At 45.5% G+C, this 17,990-nt stretch overlaps 1 protein-coding gene across 1 annotated transcript in view; it reads left to right on the top strand.

Moving 5' to 3' along the window:
* The first annotated feature begins 13,457 nt into the window (after positions 1 to 13,457).
* The window catches only part of LOC137305125 (tubulin beta-4B chain), a 32,254-nt gene continuing 27,721 nt past the window's right edge, over positions 13,458 to 17,990 (top strand). The window contains exon 1 of the mRNA XM_067973912.1: positions 13,458 to 13,552. Coding sequence (XP_067830013.1) covers positions 13,493 to 13,552 — 60 coding nt within the window. The 5' untranslated portion in view covers positions 13,458 to 13,492. The remainder of the gene's footprint in view (positions 13,553 to 17,990) is intronic.

The following is a 17,990-nucleotide window of genomic DNA, read 5'->3' on the forward strand; positions in this document are numbered from 1 at the left end:
CCTCTGTCCACTCATATCAAAGAGTATGGTAGTGCAGTGTTTCTGGTACTGGACTAGGAACCCAGAGGTCAAGAGTTTAAATCCCACCATGGTAGGTTGTGAAATTGGAATTCAACAAATCAATTCAATGCCCATGATAGCTGCCGGATTGTCCCACAATGTTTCTCCCTACTTTGACCCGACGGTAAATCAAGCAAAACTCCAGAACACCTCTGAATCTTCCATCCAGGTCCAGACGTCCTCTTTGCCTTGACATTTCTATACAGTCAGGAACCATCTTGTTCCACACAGCATTTGTTCATCTCTAACTATATTAATCCTCATAACCCTCGGGCCTGTTCCCGATCACTGGTCTTTTCTGGTCTGTACATTCCTATGTTATGGTGTTCATCCGGCTCTTGTTCTTTAAAGAACGATAACTGCTTGAGCTGGGAATTTATTTCACATATCCATCACTTTGTTAAGCCCTATCAGTGGCTGGTTAATTTTATACTTATATGTTCTAGTCCTGTGCTCACAGTTAAATAACCTGCAAGCATAACATAAGTAAAAATAATATAAATACTTACACATTCTGATAGCACCCTTATCACATCAAAACATTTCAAAATGCTTCACACAATTCAATACTTTTGAATTCAACTGGGGGTTTTCTAACCACTTTAGCGCATGCTAAGAGTCTACCATGTAGTGTGGGACTAAGAGTCATATGTAGGCCAGAATGAGTAGGAGTGGTAGGTTCCCATCCTTTAAGAACATTAGTCAACCAGTTGGGTTTTTATGACAATCCGGCAGCTATCATGGGCATTGAGTTGATTTGTTGAATTCCAATTTCACAACCTACCATGGTGGGATTTAAATTCTTGACCTCTGGGTTCCTAGTCCAGTACCAGAAAAACTACAGTACCATACTCTTTGATATGAGTGGACAAAGGTTTAATACATTCACATGATATTTCTCTGCTATTTTGATTCAGGCTTTAACTCATTTATTTTAAATGGCTTGACACCTTCAATAAAATAGGAAAGGAATATCATACGAACACATTAAGCCACGGCTGATTCATATTGTCCAAAGGAAGAGTAAAATTGGGCGGTGTAAAACCAGAGTTGCACCCAATCCCGTCAGTTTCCTGACAGACGGGTTACGTTAAAATTGCGCCCAAAGACTGGGAGAAATAAAAAAAAAACAGGGAGATGTTAAAAGGACGGAGATCAAAAAGGAAGGGAAGTGGTAAGTAGACATTGAAGGACAAAGATACGGAAGGAGAAAACTAATTGCCAGTGGCAGAATTTGACAGTGAGAAACGGGCACAGTTAGTTTTAGGAAAGGGAAATACATGGAGAAAGAAAATAAAACAAGAGAGAAAGCAGAAAATATACAAGAAAATCTAAGTCCTGCATGCATGTAAACATTGACAGTTATTGATGAATCATTAACAAATGAAAGTCAGGTGGGAGTTTGGAGTCATATTTTCCAGCCAGTGAGCCTACCTAAGCGATAACTTCCTCTCTGAAAGGAGTGTTGAAGATAATAAATGGCTCCTTTGCCGATTAAAACCTAGGCAATTGAATCAAACAAGGAATATATTTATTGCTGAGGGTGTGCCAGAGGAACAAAAGTCTTGTGAGGGTTATTCATCCTTCACTTTATAAAGTTTGATTGGACATTCGAACTAAGTTGCCTTTGTAGCCCAGTTCAATACTGCAAACTGCTCAATGTGTAACGCTGACAATGGTACATGAAAAAATTGGGCATCAAGTTCTACCCCAATCAATAAGAAGGTGGGGTTCAAGCCTTCTCACTCTCACATAAAATTACAAAGGACCAACCCACTTCCCATGCATTCTCCTTCTATAGAACTCCAATGAATGACTGAGTGGGAAAATACAAATGTGATACCGTGCCATGGGACTGGTAAAGCCCAGGTTTGATCCCCATTCTGTGCTAAGTTAGCTGATCTCAGCCAGGGTGGCAGTAAAGAGTGCTACAGCTGGAGTTCCCTACCACTGTTCATAATTCCAGTAACTCCTGCTGGCAGGTGAACAGTATTATAACTGGCCAAAACTTATTTAAACATTTTGTGAGTGTGGACACTTCTGCTTGTCCTCTCAATTTATTTAAAATTTAACAGGAGTGGGGGCCAATTAGGGACATAAAAGGAAATCTTGGCTGTGACATCCCCACAGTCAAATAGCCCACTGACGCTGACTGTCTGGACTCACATCTAAGGAATAGCCACTTGGGTAGAGTCTTGGTGGCACTTGTGGAACAGTAACCCACCATGAGTCAGTACACCAACAGAGATGGGGTGGGGAGGGGGTGGGGGAGGATGAAATAAAGGGTACAAAATTTGACATCACCTGAATGACCATCCTCGTTATGGGAGCCTAGACAGTGAATGGTGGCAGGAAGTTCAGCCATGGAGGGCAGCACAGCTGAGCCTGACCCTGCCCCCTCTCCTGATATTCACCAATTTAAACTTTCCAGCAGGCGTCACTGGTCAGCAATCAGGAGTGGGACCCCCGGTTGCTTGTCCACACCCTCGCCCAGAAGTGATGGCACCAATCATAGCGCCCCCTTTTCCAATTCTGCGGAGATCAGCCAACTTCACAAAGACCAGAGAACCTTCCTGCTCTGCATATTGCAGCACCTCAAGAGGTGGATCAGTCACCCACCAAGCCATCTGGGTTAGCTTCTACCACTTTGATTCCTATAACATCACAGCATAGAATGGACCTCCTGCTCTCTTACTCAGACTTGAAACGTTTATAGATCTCTGTACATTGCCATGGGACCAGTTGAGCAAAGATCTACAAACATTGGGAGTGTTGGTGCAACCTTAGTGTCAAATCCATTCCCTCGTCGCAGTGATAGTTAAAATTGCTCCGGAGAGGAGCAGTCTGATACTCCCCTCCCCCCATCATCTCCCCTCCCACCCCCCGAGAAAGAAGTCTTATCCCACCTGTGTTTGACACCCAAGTAAGTTACAATCCCTCTGTAGTGTCAGATCAGGTCTACAAAGTTCTTTGGACCTCCTGGACACTTTCTAAAGCCGGCCAAAATTTATTTAAACATTTTGTGAGTGTGGACACTTCTGCCTGTCCTCTCAATCGATTCAAAATTTAATGGGGTGGGTGGGGGGGGGAGCTAAGCCCGTTACAGGGTGGGGCTGATTAGGGACCAAAAAGGAAATCTTCTTGTGGAGGCACAGGGAATGGTTGAGGTACTGAATTAATTGGCAGAAGAACCAGAGGGGGGATGAGGAGAAATATTTTTATGCAGCGAGTTGTTATGATTTGGAATGCATTGCCTGAATGGGTGGTGGAAGCAGATTCAATAATAACTTTCAAAAGGGAATTGGATAAGTACCTTAAAAGGAAAACAATGTCGGGCTACGGGGAAAGAGCGAGGTGTGGTACTAATTGGATAGCTCTTTCAAAGAGCTGGCACAGGAGGAATGGCCTCCCTCTGTGATGTAAGATTTTATCCTCTAAACATTCAGGAGTGAAATCAGGAAGCATTTTTTCACACAAAGGGAAGTGGAAATCTGGAGCTCTGTCCTCCAAAAGGTTGTGGATGCTGGGGGGTCAATTGAAATTTTCATGACAGATCGACAGATATTTGTTAGGTGAAGGTATCAAGGGATATGGATCAAAGGCGGATAAATGGAGTTGAGGTACAGGTCAGTCATGAATTAATTGAATGGCAGGACAGGCACGAGGGGCTGAATGGCCTAATCCCCCGCCCTACATTCCTAAACTCTATGCACAGTGCACCAGTTAAATTTTAAGTCGATCCTGGACCTGACCTTATCAATCGCAGCCAGACTATATAAGCAAGGTATTGCCAGCTGCAAATGGATGCTGTAGCTAATGTCTAGAGGTAAGTAGCTACAGAATAACTGTATCCTCACAATTTAACTAACAGCTGTTAAAATGAATGCTGGGTTTGGAGGTGGGAGGAGGGTTTGCCTCTTCACTCATCAATCAGTTCTTCTGTCTCAGATTTAATCCGCTTAATTCCCTCCTTTTCATCCTGTGTGATTAACAGTCTCACCCAGCTCCATAGTGTACGGGCACTTTAATCACCTTTTGGAGCAAGAAAGAAAGAAAGAACTCGCATTTATATAGCCCCTTTCACAAGCTCCAAATGTCCCAAAGTGCTTGACAGCCAATGAAGCACTTTTGAAGTGTAGTCACTGTTGTATTGTAGGAAACGTGGCAGCACAGCAAGAACCCACAAACAGCAATGTGATAATGACCAGATAATCTGTTTTAGTGATATTTAAAGGCGCCCCTTTAAATTAGTTGTAAAGAATTTAGTTCTAAATGTGATATCAGAAAGGCCCTTTACCTCCCCTCCCTCTCCAAGTATGTACATCAGACTACAGTTTTGTACAATATACATATTCAAAGTCTAATATAATCCCATTGACCAATACCTATTTTGACGCAGAGCCATGTACACCAGGAAAGTCACAAGCCTCATTCTTGGTCTGTATTGAGTTTGTTGATCTCAGTAATAGAAACACTGCAGTTGGCCTCAGCACCCCTTGAGGGAGATGGAAATCGGATGAAGTTCCGACTGCTCATTGCTAAACAGTGATCCTTGCCAGAAAGTGCGATGCGGGTGAGGATTCAATTTGAATTGGTTGCCAGCATTCACTGTCTGGCCTCAGATGAAGAGTGGAGAGTTAGGCAATATGAATTGTATGGTAGCGTAGTGGTTATGTTACTGGATTAGTAACTTAGAGGTCTGGATTAATAATCCAGTAGAATGTGTGTTCAAATCCCACCACCATAGCAGTTTGAATTCAGTTTAAAAAAATCAGGAAATAAAAAGCTGGTAACAAAAGTGACCACTAAAGCTGTTGGATTGTTGTAAAACCTTAACTAGTTCATTAATGCCCTTTAGGAAAGGAAACCTGCTTTCCTCATTTGTTCTGGCCTACATGTGACTCTAGTTTCACACCAATGTGGTTGACATTTAAGTGCCCTCTGAAGTATCAAACCGTTACAAAGAATGCCGGCCTCGCCAGCGACACCCACATCCCAAGAATGAATTAAAAAATATATGGGGAGTGACGAGTGCCTGTGGAACTAACCAGCAGTAAGAGTCAGTACCTTCAGGCAAGCTGTGGAAGAAATTGGATTTTCGTGCCAACTGGCATTGGCTGTTGGGTCAATTGAAGGCTGCAGGGCCTTGTGATGTAACAATGTGTGGGTATTTCTCCTATGTGCTCAGTTTTTACTTTATCTCCCATTGGGACTGGTACGGGCTGATGAAATATTTCCCAGGAACATCGAAGTGTTTTTTTTTCCTGATTGTGGAAACAGCTACTTGAAGGTAAATCAGTGTCAGAGCAGTGGGAGGCATTCAAGGGGGAGATTCAAGGGGTTCAGAGTAAACATGTTCCTACAATAAAAAAGGGTGGGACTGCCAAATCTAGAGCCCCCTGGATGACAAGGAGCATACAGGGTAAGATAAGGCAAAAAAGGGAAGCTTATGTCAGACACCAAGAGCTCAATACTGCAGAAAGCCTAGAGGAGTATAGAAAGTGCAGGGGTGAAATTAAAGAGGAAATTAGGAAAGCAAAGAGAGAGCATGAAAAGGTACTGGCAAGTAAAATTAAGGAAAATCCAAAAATGTTTTATAAATACATAAAGAGCAAGAGGATAATTAAGGAAAGAGTAGGGCCTATTATAGACCAAAAAGGTAACCCATGTGTGGAGGCGGAAGATGCAGGTATGGTTCTTAATGAATACTTTGCGTCTGTCTTCACAAAAGAGGGGGACGATGCAGAGATTGTCGTTAAGGAGGAGGAGGAGGGTGAAATATTGGATGGGATAAATATAGCGAGAGAGGAAGTATTAAAGGCATTAGCATCTTTGAAAGTAGATAAATTGCTAGGCCCGGATGAAATGTATCCCAGGCTGTTAAGAGAAGCAAAGGAGGAAATAGCAGAGACTCTGACCATCATTTTCCAATCCTCCCTGGCACAGGTATGGTGCTGGAGGATTGGAGGACTGCTAACATTGTACCGTTGCTTAAAAAGGGAGAAAGGGATAGACCGAATAATTATAGGCCAGTCAGTCTAACCTTGGTGGTGGGCAAATTATTGGAATCGATTCTGAGGGACAGCATAAATCGTCATTTAGAAAGGCACGGGTTAATCAAGGACATTCAGCATGGATGAGTTAAAGGAAGGTCGTGTCTGACTAACTTGATTGAATTTTTTAAGCAGGTAACAAGGAGGGTCGATGAGGGTAACGCGTTTGATATAGTGTACATGGATTTTAGCAAGGCTTTTGACAAGGAACCACATGGCAGACTGGTCAAAAAAGTAAAAGCTCATGGGATCCAATGGAAAGTGGCTAGTTGGATCCAAAATTAGCTCAGTGGCAGGAAGCAAAGGGTTTGATGGGTATTTTTGCGACTGGAAGGCTGTTTCTGGTGGAGTCCCGCAAGGCTCAGTACTAGGTCCCTTGCTTTTTGTGGTATATATAAATGATTTGGACTTGAATGTGGGGAGCTTGATCAAGAAGTTTTCAGATGATACAAAAATTGGTTGTGTGGTTGATAGTGAGGAGGAAAACTGTAGACTGCAGGAAGATATCAATGGACTGGTCAGGTGGGCAGAAAAGTGGCAAATAGAATTCAATCAAGGAGAAGTCTGAGGTAATGCATTTGTGGACGGCAAACAAGGCTAGGGAGTACACAATAAATGGGAGGATACTGAGAGGTGTAGAGGAACAAAGGGACCTTGGAGTGCATGTCCAAAGATCCCTGAAGGTAGCAGGACAGGTAGACAAGGTGGTTAAAAAAGCATACGGGATACTTTCCTTTATTAGCCGAGGCATAGACTATAAGGGCAGTGAGGTTATGCTAGAACTGTATAAAACATTGGTTAGGCCACAGCTTGAGTACTGCATACAGTTCTGGTCACCACATTACAGGAAAGATGTGATTGCACTAGAGATGGTACAGAGGAGATTTACGAGGATGTTGCCAGGGCTGGAGAATTTTAGCTATGAAGAAAGATTGGATAGGCTGGGGCTGTTTTCTTTGGAACAAAGGAGGCTGAGGGGAGATTTAATTGAGGTATATAAAATTATGATGGGACTAGATAGAGAGGACCTATTTCCTTTAGCAGAGGGGTCAGTGACCAGGGGGCATAGATTTATAGTAATTGGTAGAAGGATTAGAGGGGAGCTGAGATGAATTTTTTCACCCAGAGGGTGGTGGGGGTCTGGAACTCACTGCCTGAAAGGGTGGTAGAGGCAGAAACCCTCAACTCATTTAAAACGTACTTGGATGAGCACCCTACAGAGCTACAGACCAAGTGCTGGAAAGTGGGATTAAGCTGGATAGCTCTTTATCGGCTGGCACAGACACAATGGGCCGAATGGCCTCCTTCTGTGCCATAACTTTTTATGATTCCATTCTATGATTTACACCCAAAGACATTAATGTGTCCTTCACCCAATCTGATACCAGTAGCACCCCTCCCCACAGGGTTTCCATTTTACCTTCTCTTCTTGCTGTGGTGCCTGTGTTTCCTCCTCAAATTTCAGAGAATCATACAGCACAGAAGGAGGCCATTCTGCCCTTCGGCTTGTGCCTATGCCAGCTCTTTGAAAGAGCTCTCCACCTAATCCCATGCCCCTGCTCTTGACCCGTAACCTTTAAAATGCTTCTTTGTCAAATATTTATCCCCTTCCCTTTTAAAAGTGGTTATGGATTTTGCTGTCCCCCACTATTCCACGTCCTAACAACCCTCTACTTAAAAGAATTCTCCCCACCTCTCCCTTTGTTTTTCTGGCGATGATCTTGAATTGATACCTGTAGTTACCAACTCACCAAACAGTGGAAAATAGACCTCCCCACTCCCACCACCACCACTACTACTCCCCTCCTTTACATTATCAAAATCCCACAGAATTTTGAATTCTGAAACATTTCTTTTCAGCTGGGTTAATAGTCTGTGGTTGAAGCTGTCCCTTTCTTTTGTTTTGCTATCACCACCCTCCCTTCCCATTAAGATTGTGGGAAGGTGTGAACAAGTGAAGATGCAGCAGCTTGGTTCAGTTAGTGACAGTCCCTTCATGTCTGAGTCAGAAGGTTGTGGGTTCAAGTCCCACTTCAGGACTTGGGTACACAGTCTAGGCTGGCACTTCAGTGCAGCACCAAGGGAGTGCTGCTTTGTTGGAAGTGCCGTCCTTCAGGTGAGAGGTGCAGCCAAGCCCATCTGCCTTTTCTGTTGAATGCTAAAGATCGCATGGCACTAATTGATAAAGAGCAGGGCAGTCTCCCCAGGTTCCGGCCAACATGCGCCCTCAGAAAGGATTCACTGTCTACCTTATTGCTGTTTTGGGGATCTTGCTGTGCTGTGGAACAGACATTGACCTTTACCCCTCTGGGACTGGGTAGTACAGTGGGTCAGACACTGTCCTTTCCCCCTCTGGGACTGGGTGGTACAATGGGTCAGACACTGTCCTTTCCCCCTCTGGGACTGGGTGGTACAATGGGTTATACACTGTCCTTTACCCCTCTGGGACTGGGTAGTACAGTGGGTCAGACACTGTCCTTTCCCCCTCTGGGACTGGGTGGTACAGTGGGTCAGACACTGTCCTTTCCCCCTCTGGGACTGGGTGGTACAGTGGATCGGACACTGTCCTTTCCCCCTCTGGGACTGGGTGGTACAGTGGATCGGACACTGTCCTTTCCCCCTCTGGGACTGGGTGGTACAGTGGATCGGACACTGTCCTTTCCCCCTCTGGGACTGGGTGGTACAGTGGATCAGACACTGTCCTTTCCCCCTCTGGGACTGGGTGGGATAGAATGTCAGATGTAACTGTGCTAAAAGCAGCAGAAATTTGGAACTTGGACCCCTGAAGGTACGGATGGGAATTTTAAAAAAAATCTTTGCAAAGCGGACCCCTTGGAAAGGGGAGGCCTGGGGGGCAACCAGCTTGTTCTTCCGGGGGAAGGGTGGGTGGGTAGGTAGGGGCGGTTCCCAACATTCCCCCTGTGGCTAGCTTCTGCCAGAGTTTCTGGGGTCTTTAGTGGGGTGCGTGGGCACCACAGTGGCAGAATTAAACTGCAGGCTCGATCGTAGCCAAGGAGCCGGGGTCAGGGCCACCACGGATTTCCTGGCTCCCTCCTTTTTTAATGATATCAATTAAACAAATCCGTTTTAAGCAGAAGCGGCAACTGGATGTGAACCAAATCAACCAGGTGGACACAAACAGTTACTGCTCGTTTGCAATTGCTAAGCGACAGAGGGTAGTAGCTGGCACTGAACCACACCTTGACGTTTTGGCGATAGCAGAGATTGATGAGCCAATGCTTTTACCCCAGAGATTGGGTCACCTCAAGTACTGTTGCGGCTGTTTCCAAGGATATCATGTGATGGATGTTCTGACTCCCTGACGGACAGAAGTAGATGGATATCACTTATTTAACCTTATAAGTACTGGTGCTATTTCCACATTCAGAAAACCCAGACAAAGGCCTAAGGCCAGTTTAGTAATCCACTTCCCCCCCCCACCCCCCGCACCACAGGGTGAATGGAATACTAGGTGTGACAAATCAAGAATTAATGGTTAGTGGAAATCTGAATGACGTTATACAGGGATGATTGTTAATGTGCTCGCTGACCTACATTGGCTCCTGGTCCGGCAACACCTCGATTTTAAAATTCTCCATCCTCCTGTTCAAATCCCTCTGTGGCCTCGGTTATCTCTGTAACCTCCTTCAGCCCTACAACCCTCCGAGATCTCTGCGCTCCTCCAACTCTTGCCTCTTGCGCATCCCCGATTTTCATCGCTCCATCATTGGTGGCCGTGCCTTCAGCTGCCTAGGCCCTAAGCTCTGGAATTCCCTCCCTAAACCTCTCTACCTCTCTCTCCTCCTTTAAGACGCTCCTTAAAACCTACCTCTTTGACCAAGCTTTTGGTCACCTGTCCTAGTATCTCCTTATGTGCTCGGTGTCAAATTTTGGGTTGGAACATTTAACTAAGTTAATGGTGCTATAGAAATGCAAGTTGTTGTTGTAGTTTGAAGCTTTTTATTTTCTTAAGGCTACAGAGCTGGGGTTTTCCAGAACAGCAGACAACCCGCCCAGACCTGACTTTTGTGTCACACAAACCTGCACATTTATGAATCTGGATCTGTGGTTTTCAGTTCTATTCTCCACTAACTGAATCTACACCTTCTCTTCTGAACAGAACGATTCTCGCTGGGGCCATTGTTTCCTGAGTGCCAGCTGTCCTCTGGTACCTCCCTTAAACAGTCATTCTTAAACATGGAAGCCTAGATTTGTGAGACTCTGCAATTATCAACCGTGGGAGGCATCACAAATGTGCTTGATGCAGTCCTCGTCCAATATTCACATACGCATTCTTTCCCAGAGGGCCCACTATGTGGCAATCAGAAGCTGGAATCTTATTTCCCGGAATATTGGCCAATTCTGGAACTTTCAAACATTGAGCAGAAAAGCTAAGCCAGAAAAACTAACCACAAATGGTTACCATTAACCAACCCTACACAGTCTTCCCCTCCTTATTCTTTCATAGGAACAAAGGAACATAGGAACAGGAGTAGGACATTTAGCCCATCGAGCCTGTTCCGCCATTCAATAAGATCATGGCTGATCTGTGACCTAACTCCAGAAACACGCCTTAGCCCCATATCCCTTAATACCATTGGTTATCAAAAATCTATCAATCTCAGATTTAAAATTAACAATTGAACTAGCATCGACTGCCATTTGCGGAAGAGAGTTCCAAACTTCTACCACCCTTTGCGTGTAGAAGTGTTTCCTAACTTCACTCCTGAAAGTCCTGGCTCTAATTTTTAGACTCCCCAACTAACGGAAATAGTTTTGTTCTATCTACCCTATCAGTTCCCCTTAATATCTTGAAAACTTGGATCAAATCACCCCTTAATATTCTAAATTCCAGGGAATACAACCCGAGTTTGTGTAATCGCTCCTCGTAATTTAACCCTTGGAGTCCAGGTATCATTCTAGTAAATCTACGTTGCACTCCGTCCAAGGCCAATATATCCTTCCTAAGGTGCGGTGCCCAGAACTGAACACAGTACCCCAGGTGTGGTCTAACCAGGGCTTTGTATAGCTGTAGCATAACATCTACCCCCTTGTATTCTAGTCCTCTAGATATAAAGGCCAGCATTCCATTAGCTTTTTTGATTATTTTCTGTACCTATCCATGACATTTTAATAATCTATGTACATGGACCCCTAAATCTCTTTGGACCTCCACTGTTTCAAGCTTTTCACCATTTAGGAAGTACTCTGATCTATCCTCATACTTGGCTACATTGAAATCCATTTGCCACAGTTTGGCCCATTCACTTAATCTATTAATATCTCTGTAATTTTGTGCTTCCATCTATATTGCTTACAATGCTGCCTATCTTTATGTCATCGGCAAACTTGGATATGTGGCTCTCTATCCCATCATCTAAGTCGTTAATAAATACATCTTACTGTTTCCCTTACCTGCTCTTCCTCAGCCCTACCTTGCCTCTGTCCTACTCTCCCACCACCTTAGTTTCTCTCTCTTCACCTTTAAGCACTATCACTTTCTATTCACCCATTTTCTCAGTCTCCCATGTTCGGTGTCTGTTTTTTTACTGTGTTGAAGGCATTTTATAAGTGGAATTTAGTTGTTGTCAGTCCCGCTCTCTCCACAGCCTATTGTGCAGTGTTCCCCACCATTTTCAGAGTTCTTGCACCATATCCAAGCCGGAATTTGCAGGTCACCTGTGGAGCCCAGGCCGCCAAAAGAAGAGAAATAACTTGCATTTATATAGTGACTTTTCCAGCCTCAGGAACTACCAGAGCACTTTACAGCCAATGAAATACTTTTGAAGTGTAGTTATTGTCGCAATGTAGGGAAACACGGAGGCTAATTTGCACACGGCAAGGTCCATCTATAGCAATGAGATAAATGACCAGATTATCTATTTTTAGTGATGTTGGTTGAAGGATAAATGTTGGCCAGGACATCGGGGAGAACTCCCCTCTCTTCTTCAAAATAGTGGCCGTAGGATCTTTTACGTCCACCTGAGAGGGCAATTGGAGGCTCGGTTAAACATCTCATCTAAAAGACGGCATCTCTGACAGTGCAGCACTCCCTCGGTACTGCACTGGGAGTGTCAGCCTGGATTTTGTGCTCTTGTCTCTGAAGTGGGACTTGAACCCGCGACCTGACTCGGAGGTGAGAGTGCTACCACTGACACCTAAAGATACAGTTTAAAACTCTCTCACATTGATCACAAATATTAGGGGGGAAAAATCCAAAAATCATGGATGTGTGATTAACTGATGGGGTAGGGGATATTACAGCCTGTCCCCTCCATAGATAACCGAGTGAAACACATGCTGTCAATCGAACCTTACAACCTACATTCTTCACATAGAATTACATAGAATGTACAGCACAGAAACAGGCCATTCAGCCCAACTGGTCTATGCCGGTGTTTATGCTCCACACGAGCCTCCTCCCTCCCTACTTCATCTAACTCTATCAGCATATCCTTCTATTCCTTTCTCCCACGTGTTTATCTAGATTCCCCTTAAATGCATCTATGATAGTCACCTCAACCACTCCAGGTGATAGCGAGTTCCACATTCTAGCCAATCTCTGGGTAAAGAAGTTACTCCTGAATTCTTTATTGGATTTATTAGTGACTATCTTATATTTATGTCCCCTAGTTTTGGTCTCTGCGGCAAGTGTAAACATTTTCTTTACATCTACCCTATCAAACCCTTTCATAATTTTAAACCTCTATCAGGTCACCCCACAGCCTTTTCTTTTCTAGAGAAAAGAGCCCTAGCCTATCCTGATAGGTATCACCTCTCAGTTCCTTCATTCTTCATCTTCATCTTCATGCAGTTGCTTTCTATATGTAGGACCTTACATATCACACCAGCAACTGACTATCAGTCATGCTGTGTTCTGTGATAGTTTTCTAATTTCAATGACGACAAGTGTGTGTCTCTTTAAGAGTTGAGCGACGGGACCAGCCAAACTATGGTCCTTTCTCTTTAAAACCAAAAGCTTCTTTTTGTTCTGTGTAGTACTGTATTGCTGCCAGCAGATGGCACAGGTTGCCACTTGCCCTGAAATACAACAATCACCAGCCATTTACAGTGTCAGAATCCAGTCTCAACTGTACCATTTAGTTGGCTGCGTATAGTGGCACCACTATTCCCGGCCAGAATGGAGGTGATTGGGTAATTCCCCCGTCAATCACGCCTGGAGACCGCAGTGCTGTAAGTGACTGGATTTTACACACATATTTTGTATTATGTAACTATCCTCCACTCACTGCATTTTGCTGGAGAGATAATCAATTTGTATTATGTAACAGTGAGTGTTAGCAAGCTATTCCACAGTGAGAAGCATCACGGTAAATCCAATCCAGTCCTCACCCAACACCCACACACACCAAAGGGAGATGAGAACGGTGGCGAGAACAACCAAGGAGAAGAAAGTTTTCTGGCAAGATACACCAGAGGTAAACTTCAGGATCTCAATCTACTGTTATAGTCTGATTTAGAGCAGAGAAGGTTAAAGGGAAATTTAATAGAGGTGTTCAAAATTACAAAGGGTTTTTAATAGAGTAAAAAAGGAGAAACTGTTTCCACTGGCAGGAGGGTTAGCAACCAGAGGACACAGATTTAAGATAATCGGCAAAAGAACCAGGGAGGAGATGAGGAGAATTTTTTTTACTCAGCGAGTTGTTATGATCTGGAATGTGCTGCCTGAAAGGGTGGTGGAAGCAGATTCAATAACAACTTCCAAAAGGGAGATTGGTTATATACTTGAAAAAGACAAATTTGCAGGGCTATGGGGAGAAAGCAGGGGGGAGTAGGACAAATCGGATAGCTCTTTCAAAAAGCCGGCACAGGCACGATGAGCTGAACGGCCTCCTGTGCTGTACGATTCTGTGATTTTCCAACCCACTGCATGAGACAGGGCCTCAAATGCAATCGGAAGTTTATCACAGCGTTTTCTGTTAAAATGCGTACTATTTTTAGATGAGTTAACCACTGGTGGTGCACGGAAAATTCTGTTCTATATATGTGTCTCTGACCACATATAATAGCCCCGGGCTTTGTTGACCCATGGCTGACACTCCAGTGCTAGTACTGAGGGAGTGCTGCACTGTTGGGGGTACTGTCTTTCGTTTAAGACGTTAAACCGAGGCCCCGGCTGCCCTGTCAGGTAGACATAAAAGATCCCGTGACACTATTTCGAAGAAGAGCAGGTGTGTTCTCCCCAGTGGATGAAAGGGTTAATCCCACATCCTGGGAATGGGCTGTAAGGACAGTAACATTGAAGAGGTGGATTTGCATGGCTCACTTTTACTGTGGCGGTGGGGAGGACCAGGTGTCCAGCCTGAGGTGCTCATCTGCTGTGAGGGGTTATCTCGGTGGAGTCAGCAGCCATGGATGGGGAGGATCGCCCTGTCCTCCTAAGAGCCGTCCGCCCGGTGTTTTCATCCTTCAAAATAACGCGAGCACTATGGACTACTGCACAATTATCAATGTTTTACTTTCCTGCTAATTCACTCCCGTCCCCTCTGACTCTTACTGGGGGTGGTGGGGAGGGTAGTGATCGGCAGTACCTCCGGTACCTCGCCCAGGAGGCCATTCTTTACGTGTGAGGCCGTTCAAACGTGGTGGGGTTAAGGGCAGCCAGTCCCTCCCCCAGTGCTTAGATGCGTACTTTCCACCCGCAGGAGTGGCTGGCTGGTGAGTAGGAGTAAATTTCTCCCCCTCCAGCTCGGCAATGAAACCAATCGTAGCCCACCACCACCCTGGCTGAGGTCGGTTACCCCAGCCCAGACCGAGGATCGAATATGGGATCTTCCTCCCCCTCGTGCCTCAACACCCACTGAGCCCCCTTCCCCGTGAATCTATTAACCACAAAACAATTCCCCACCCACATCACGGTGATGTTTCTATTTCCCCCCAATCAGCTATCCTCGGTGGGGAGGGATCTCTCTTTGAGCGAGGCTGCCGATTGGATGCTAATTTGTGCTGTGACCCACAACCACTCGGCTGAGACTACCTCGAGCAGATTTAAATTAGGATCCTAGCAGCCTGCAGAGAGAAAAAATCGTCCTCCTTCCCAGCAATCCGGGTGATTGGGAATCTGTGAGTTTAGCAATCTAACGAAATTAACTGTAGCCAGGAAGAGGTGAGTGAAAGGCTTAATCCCACTTCCTGGGAATGGGCTGTAGGGACAGTAACATTGAATGGAATAGGTGGATGAAAGGGTTAATCCCACTGGCTGGGAACAGACTGTCTTCAGACTAAAAGTTAATGGAAAAGGTGACTGAAAGGGTTAATCACACTTCCTGGGAATGGATGTAGGGACAATAACATTGAATAGAAAAGATGGATGAAAGGGTTAATCTCCTCTGCTGTTATCTGAAGACTAACAATGAATGGGAAGGGGCAAAAGGGTTAATTTGGCTGGCTAGGAACAGGCTGTAGGGAGACTAGCAGTTAATAGACAGAGATGGATGAAAGGCTTAATCCTACTGGCTCGGAACAGGCTGTCTGGAGACTAACAGTTAACAGGACGGGATGGATGAAAGGGTTAATACCACTGGCTGGTAATGGGCTGTGGGGAGACTAACAGTGAATGAAAGAGGTGGATGAAAGGGTTAATCCCGCAGGCTGGGATTGGTGCCAGGATTACATCTGTTTTGAATTGAAATCCACACAGTAAGCATTTATTCCGAATACCAGAAATACCACCCACCTTCCAGAGCTGGTTTGAAGGAGCCTCAGTCACACACTCGGCTTTCCTTTACAATAACTTGCATTTATATTGCACCTTTTAACATAGAAAAACATCCCAAGGCGCTTCACCGAGGGGAACATGAGCTCCAAGCAGTAGTGGGCAGGCTGGGGGCGGGGTCGGTGTGACCAGACCCTAGTCAAATAGAAAGGTTTCAAGAAGGCTTTTAAATGTGGGAAAAGGCACCGGAGCCAAGGGAGGGGGATCCAGAGAGTAAGGTCGAGATGGCTGAAAGGCTTTACTGCTGAGGGAGGCGAGGGTGCAGAGAAGCCCAGAAATTGGAGGATCAAAGGCCAGAGGGTGGAGCATAAGTCTGGAGGACTTAAGGTTGAGTGTAACCTCCTCCAGTCCTATAACCCAACGAGATCTCTGCGCTCCTCCAATTCTGGCCTCTTGCGCATCCCCGATTTTCATCACCCCACCATTGGCGGCGGTGCCTTCAGCTGCCTAGGCCCCAAGCTCTGGAATTCCCTCCCTAAACCTCTCTGCCTCGCTCTCCTCCTTTTAAGATGCTCCTTAAAACCTACCTCTTTGACCAAGCTTTTGATCACCTGTCCTAATATCTTCTGATGTGGCTTGTTGTCAAATTTTGTCTGATAATCATTCCCTCCCTTGAGGACGTTTTACCAAGTGAAAGGCGCTGTATAAATGCAAGCTGTGTGTAGGTGGCAGGACCTCTGCGGCTGGGCTCTCTTACCCTCCCATCCAACGGGAATAGCGCACAGGAGGTGGGGCTGAACAAAATGACACGGCGAACTTTTGGTCCTTCCCTTCTCTCCCCTCCTCTCTTGACTCCTTGCTCCGACATATTTCCACATACATTGGCTGCTCTCCGGTACTTCACCCAAGTGGGTATTGTTCGCGTGTGAGCTTAAACAGTGAGGAGGTCATTCTCATCTTCACCGCCCGGGGGTGGTATGTGGCGGAGCTGATCGACTGCCCATTATAGGGCTGTGGCTCAGTGGGTAGAACTTTTGCCTCTGAGTCAGAAGGTTGTGGGTTCGCAGTCCCACTCCAGAAACTTGAACACAAAATCCAAGCTGACACTCCCAGTGCAGTACTGAGGGAGTGCTGCACTGTCGGAGGTGCCATCTTTCAGATGAGACGTTTATTTGAGGCCCCGTCTGCTCTCTCAGGTAAAATGTCCCATGGCACTATTTTGGAGAAGAGCAGGAGAGTTCTCCCTTGTATCCTGGGCCAATATTTATCCCTCAACCAACATCACTAAAACATGATCTGGTCATTATCACATTGCTGTTTGTAGGAGCTTGCTGTGCACAATTTGGCTGCCGCGTTTCCTACATTACAACATGATGTGGAGATGCCGGTGATGGACTGGGGTGGACAAATGTAAGGAATCTTACAACACCAGGTTATAGTCCAACAGTTGTAAGATTCCTTACATTACAACAGTGACTACACTTTAAAAGTACTTAATTGGCTGTAAAGTGCTTTGGGCGTCCTGAGGTCGTGAAAGGCACTATATAAATGCAAGTTCTTTCTTTTTTCTATTTTCCAACAATGGAACAGAAATCAGGTGAGTCCTAGAACGGTAGAGCGATCCCTCCACTGGTTCACTGCCCAAGCTACGAAGAGAAAAATTACCCCGAGTGTCATTAGGGCATTTGACTGTGTAGAACTCAGCCACACGGACAGGAGAGGCCCCAGGTTCAATGCCTGGTCTGTGCTGAGTTAGCTGATCTCACCTGGGATAGGACACTACAGTCGGCTTCAAAGCCACCCCTGGATGAGGGAAGGGCCACTGGCCATTCACGTCCACTCTGCCAATGACCCTCCACCCACTCCTCCTCCTCCTTCTGGAAAGTGGGTGTGTACAGAGGTGCCATGCGCGGCTCCACTGTGAATCCCACCACAGCCAAATAGCCCGCTACTGGTCACCGTCTTAAGAATGGCCGCCGAGGCAAAGTACTTTGAGAGTGTCGTAGACATCTGGAGCTGGAACCACGCATGAGCCGTCACCATTGGAGAAGAAGGGGGGAGAAAAGGAGGAACGGCAAAGAAATTACGATGAATTCCTTTGTGTAACTGGCCTGTGTGTATTGCACGTTGAAATGTAATGAGTGTTTGTACAGCCAGCCCCGAGGTCGCTGGCCTCCCTCCTTCATCGTCTCTCTGTGTAC

This window comes from Heptranchias perlo, chromosome 39 (assembly GCF_035084215.1).
Source record: "Heptranchias perlo isolate sHepPer1 chromosome 39, sHepPer1.hap1, whole genome shotgun sequence".
NCBI lineage: Eukaryota > Metazoa > Chordata > Chondrichthyes > Hexanchiformes > Hexanchidae > Heptranchias > Heptranchias perlo.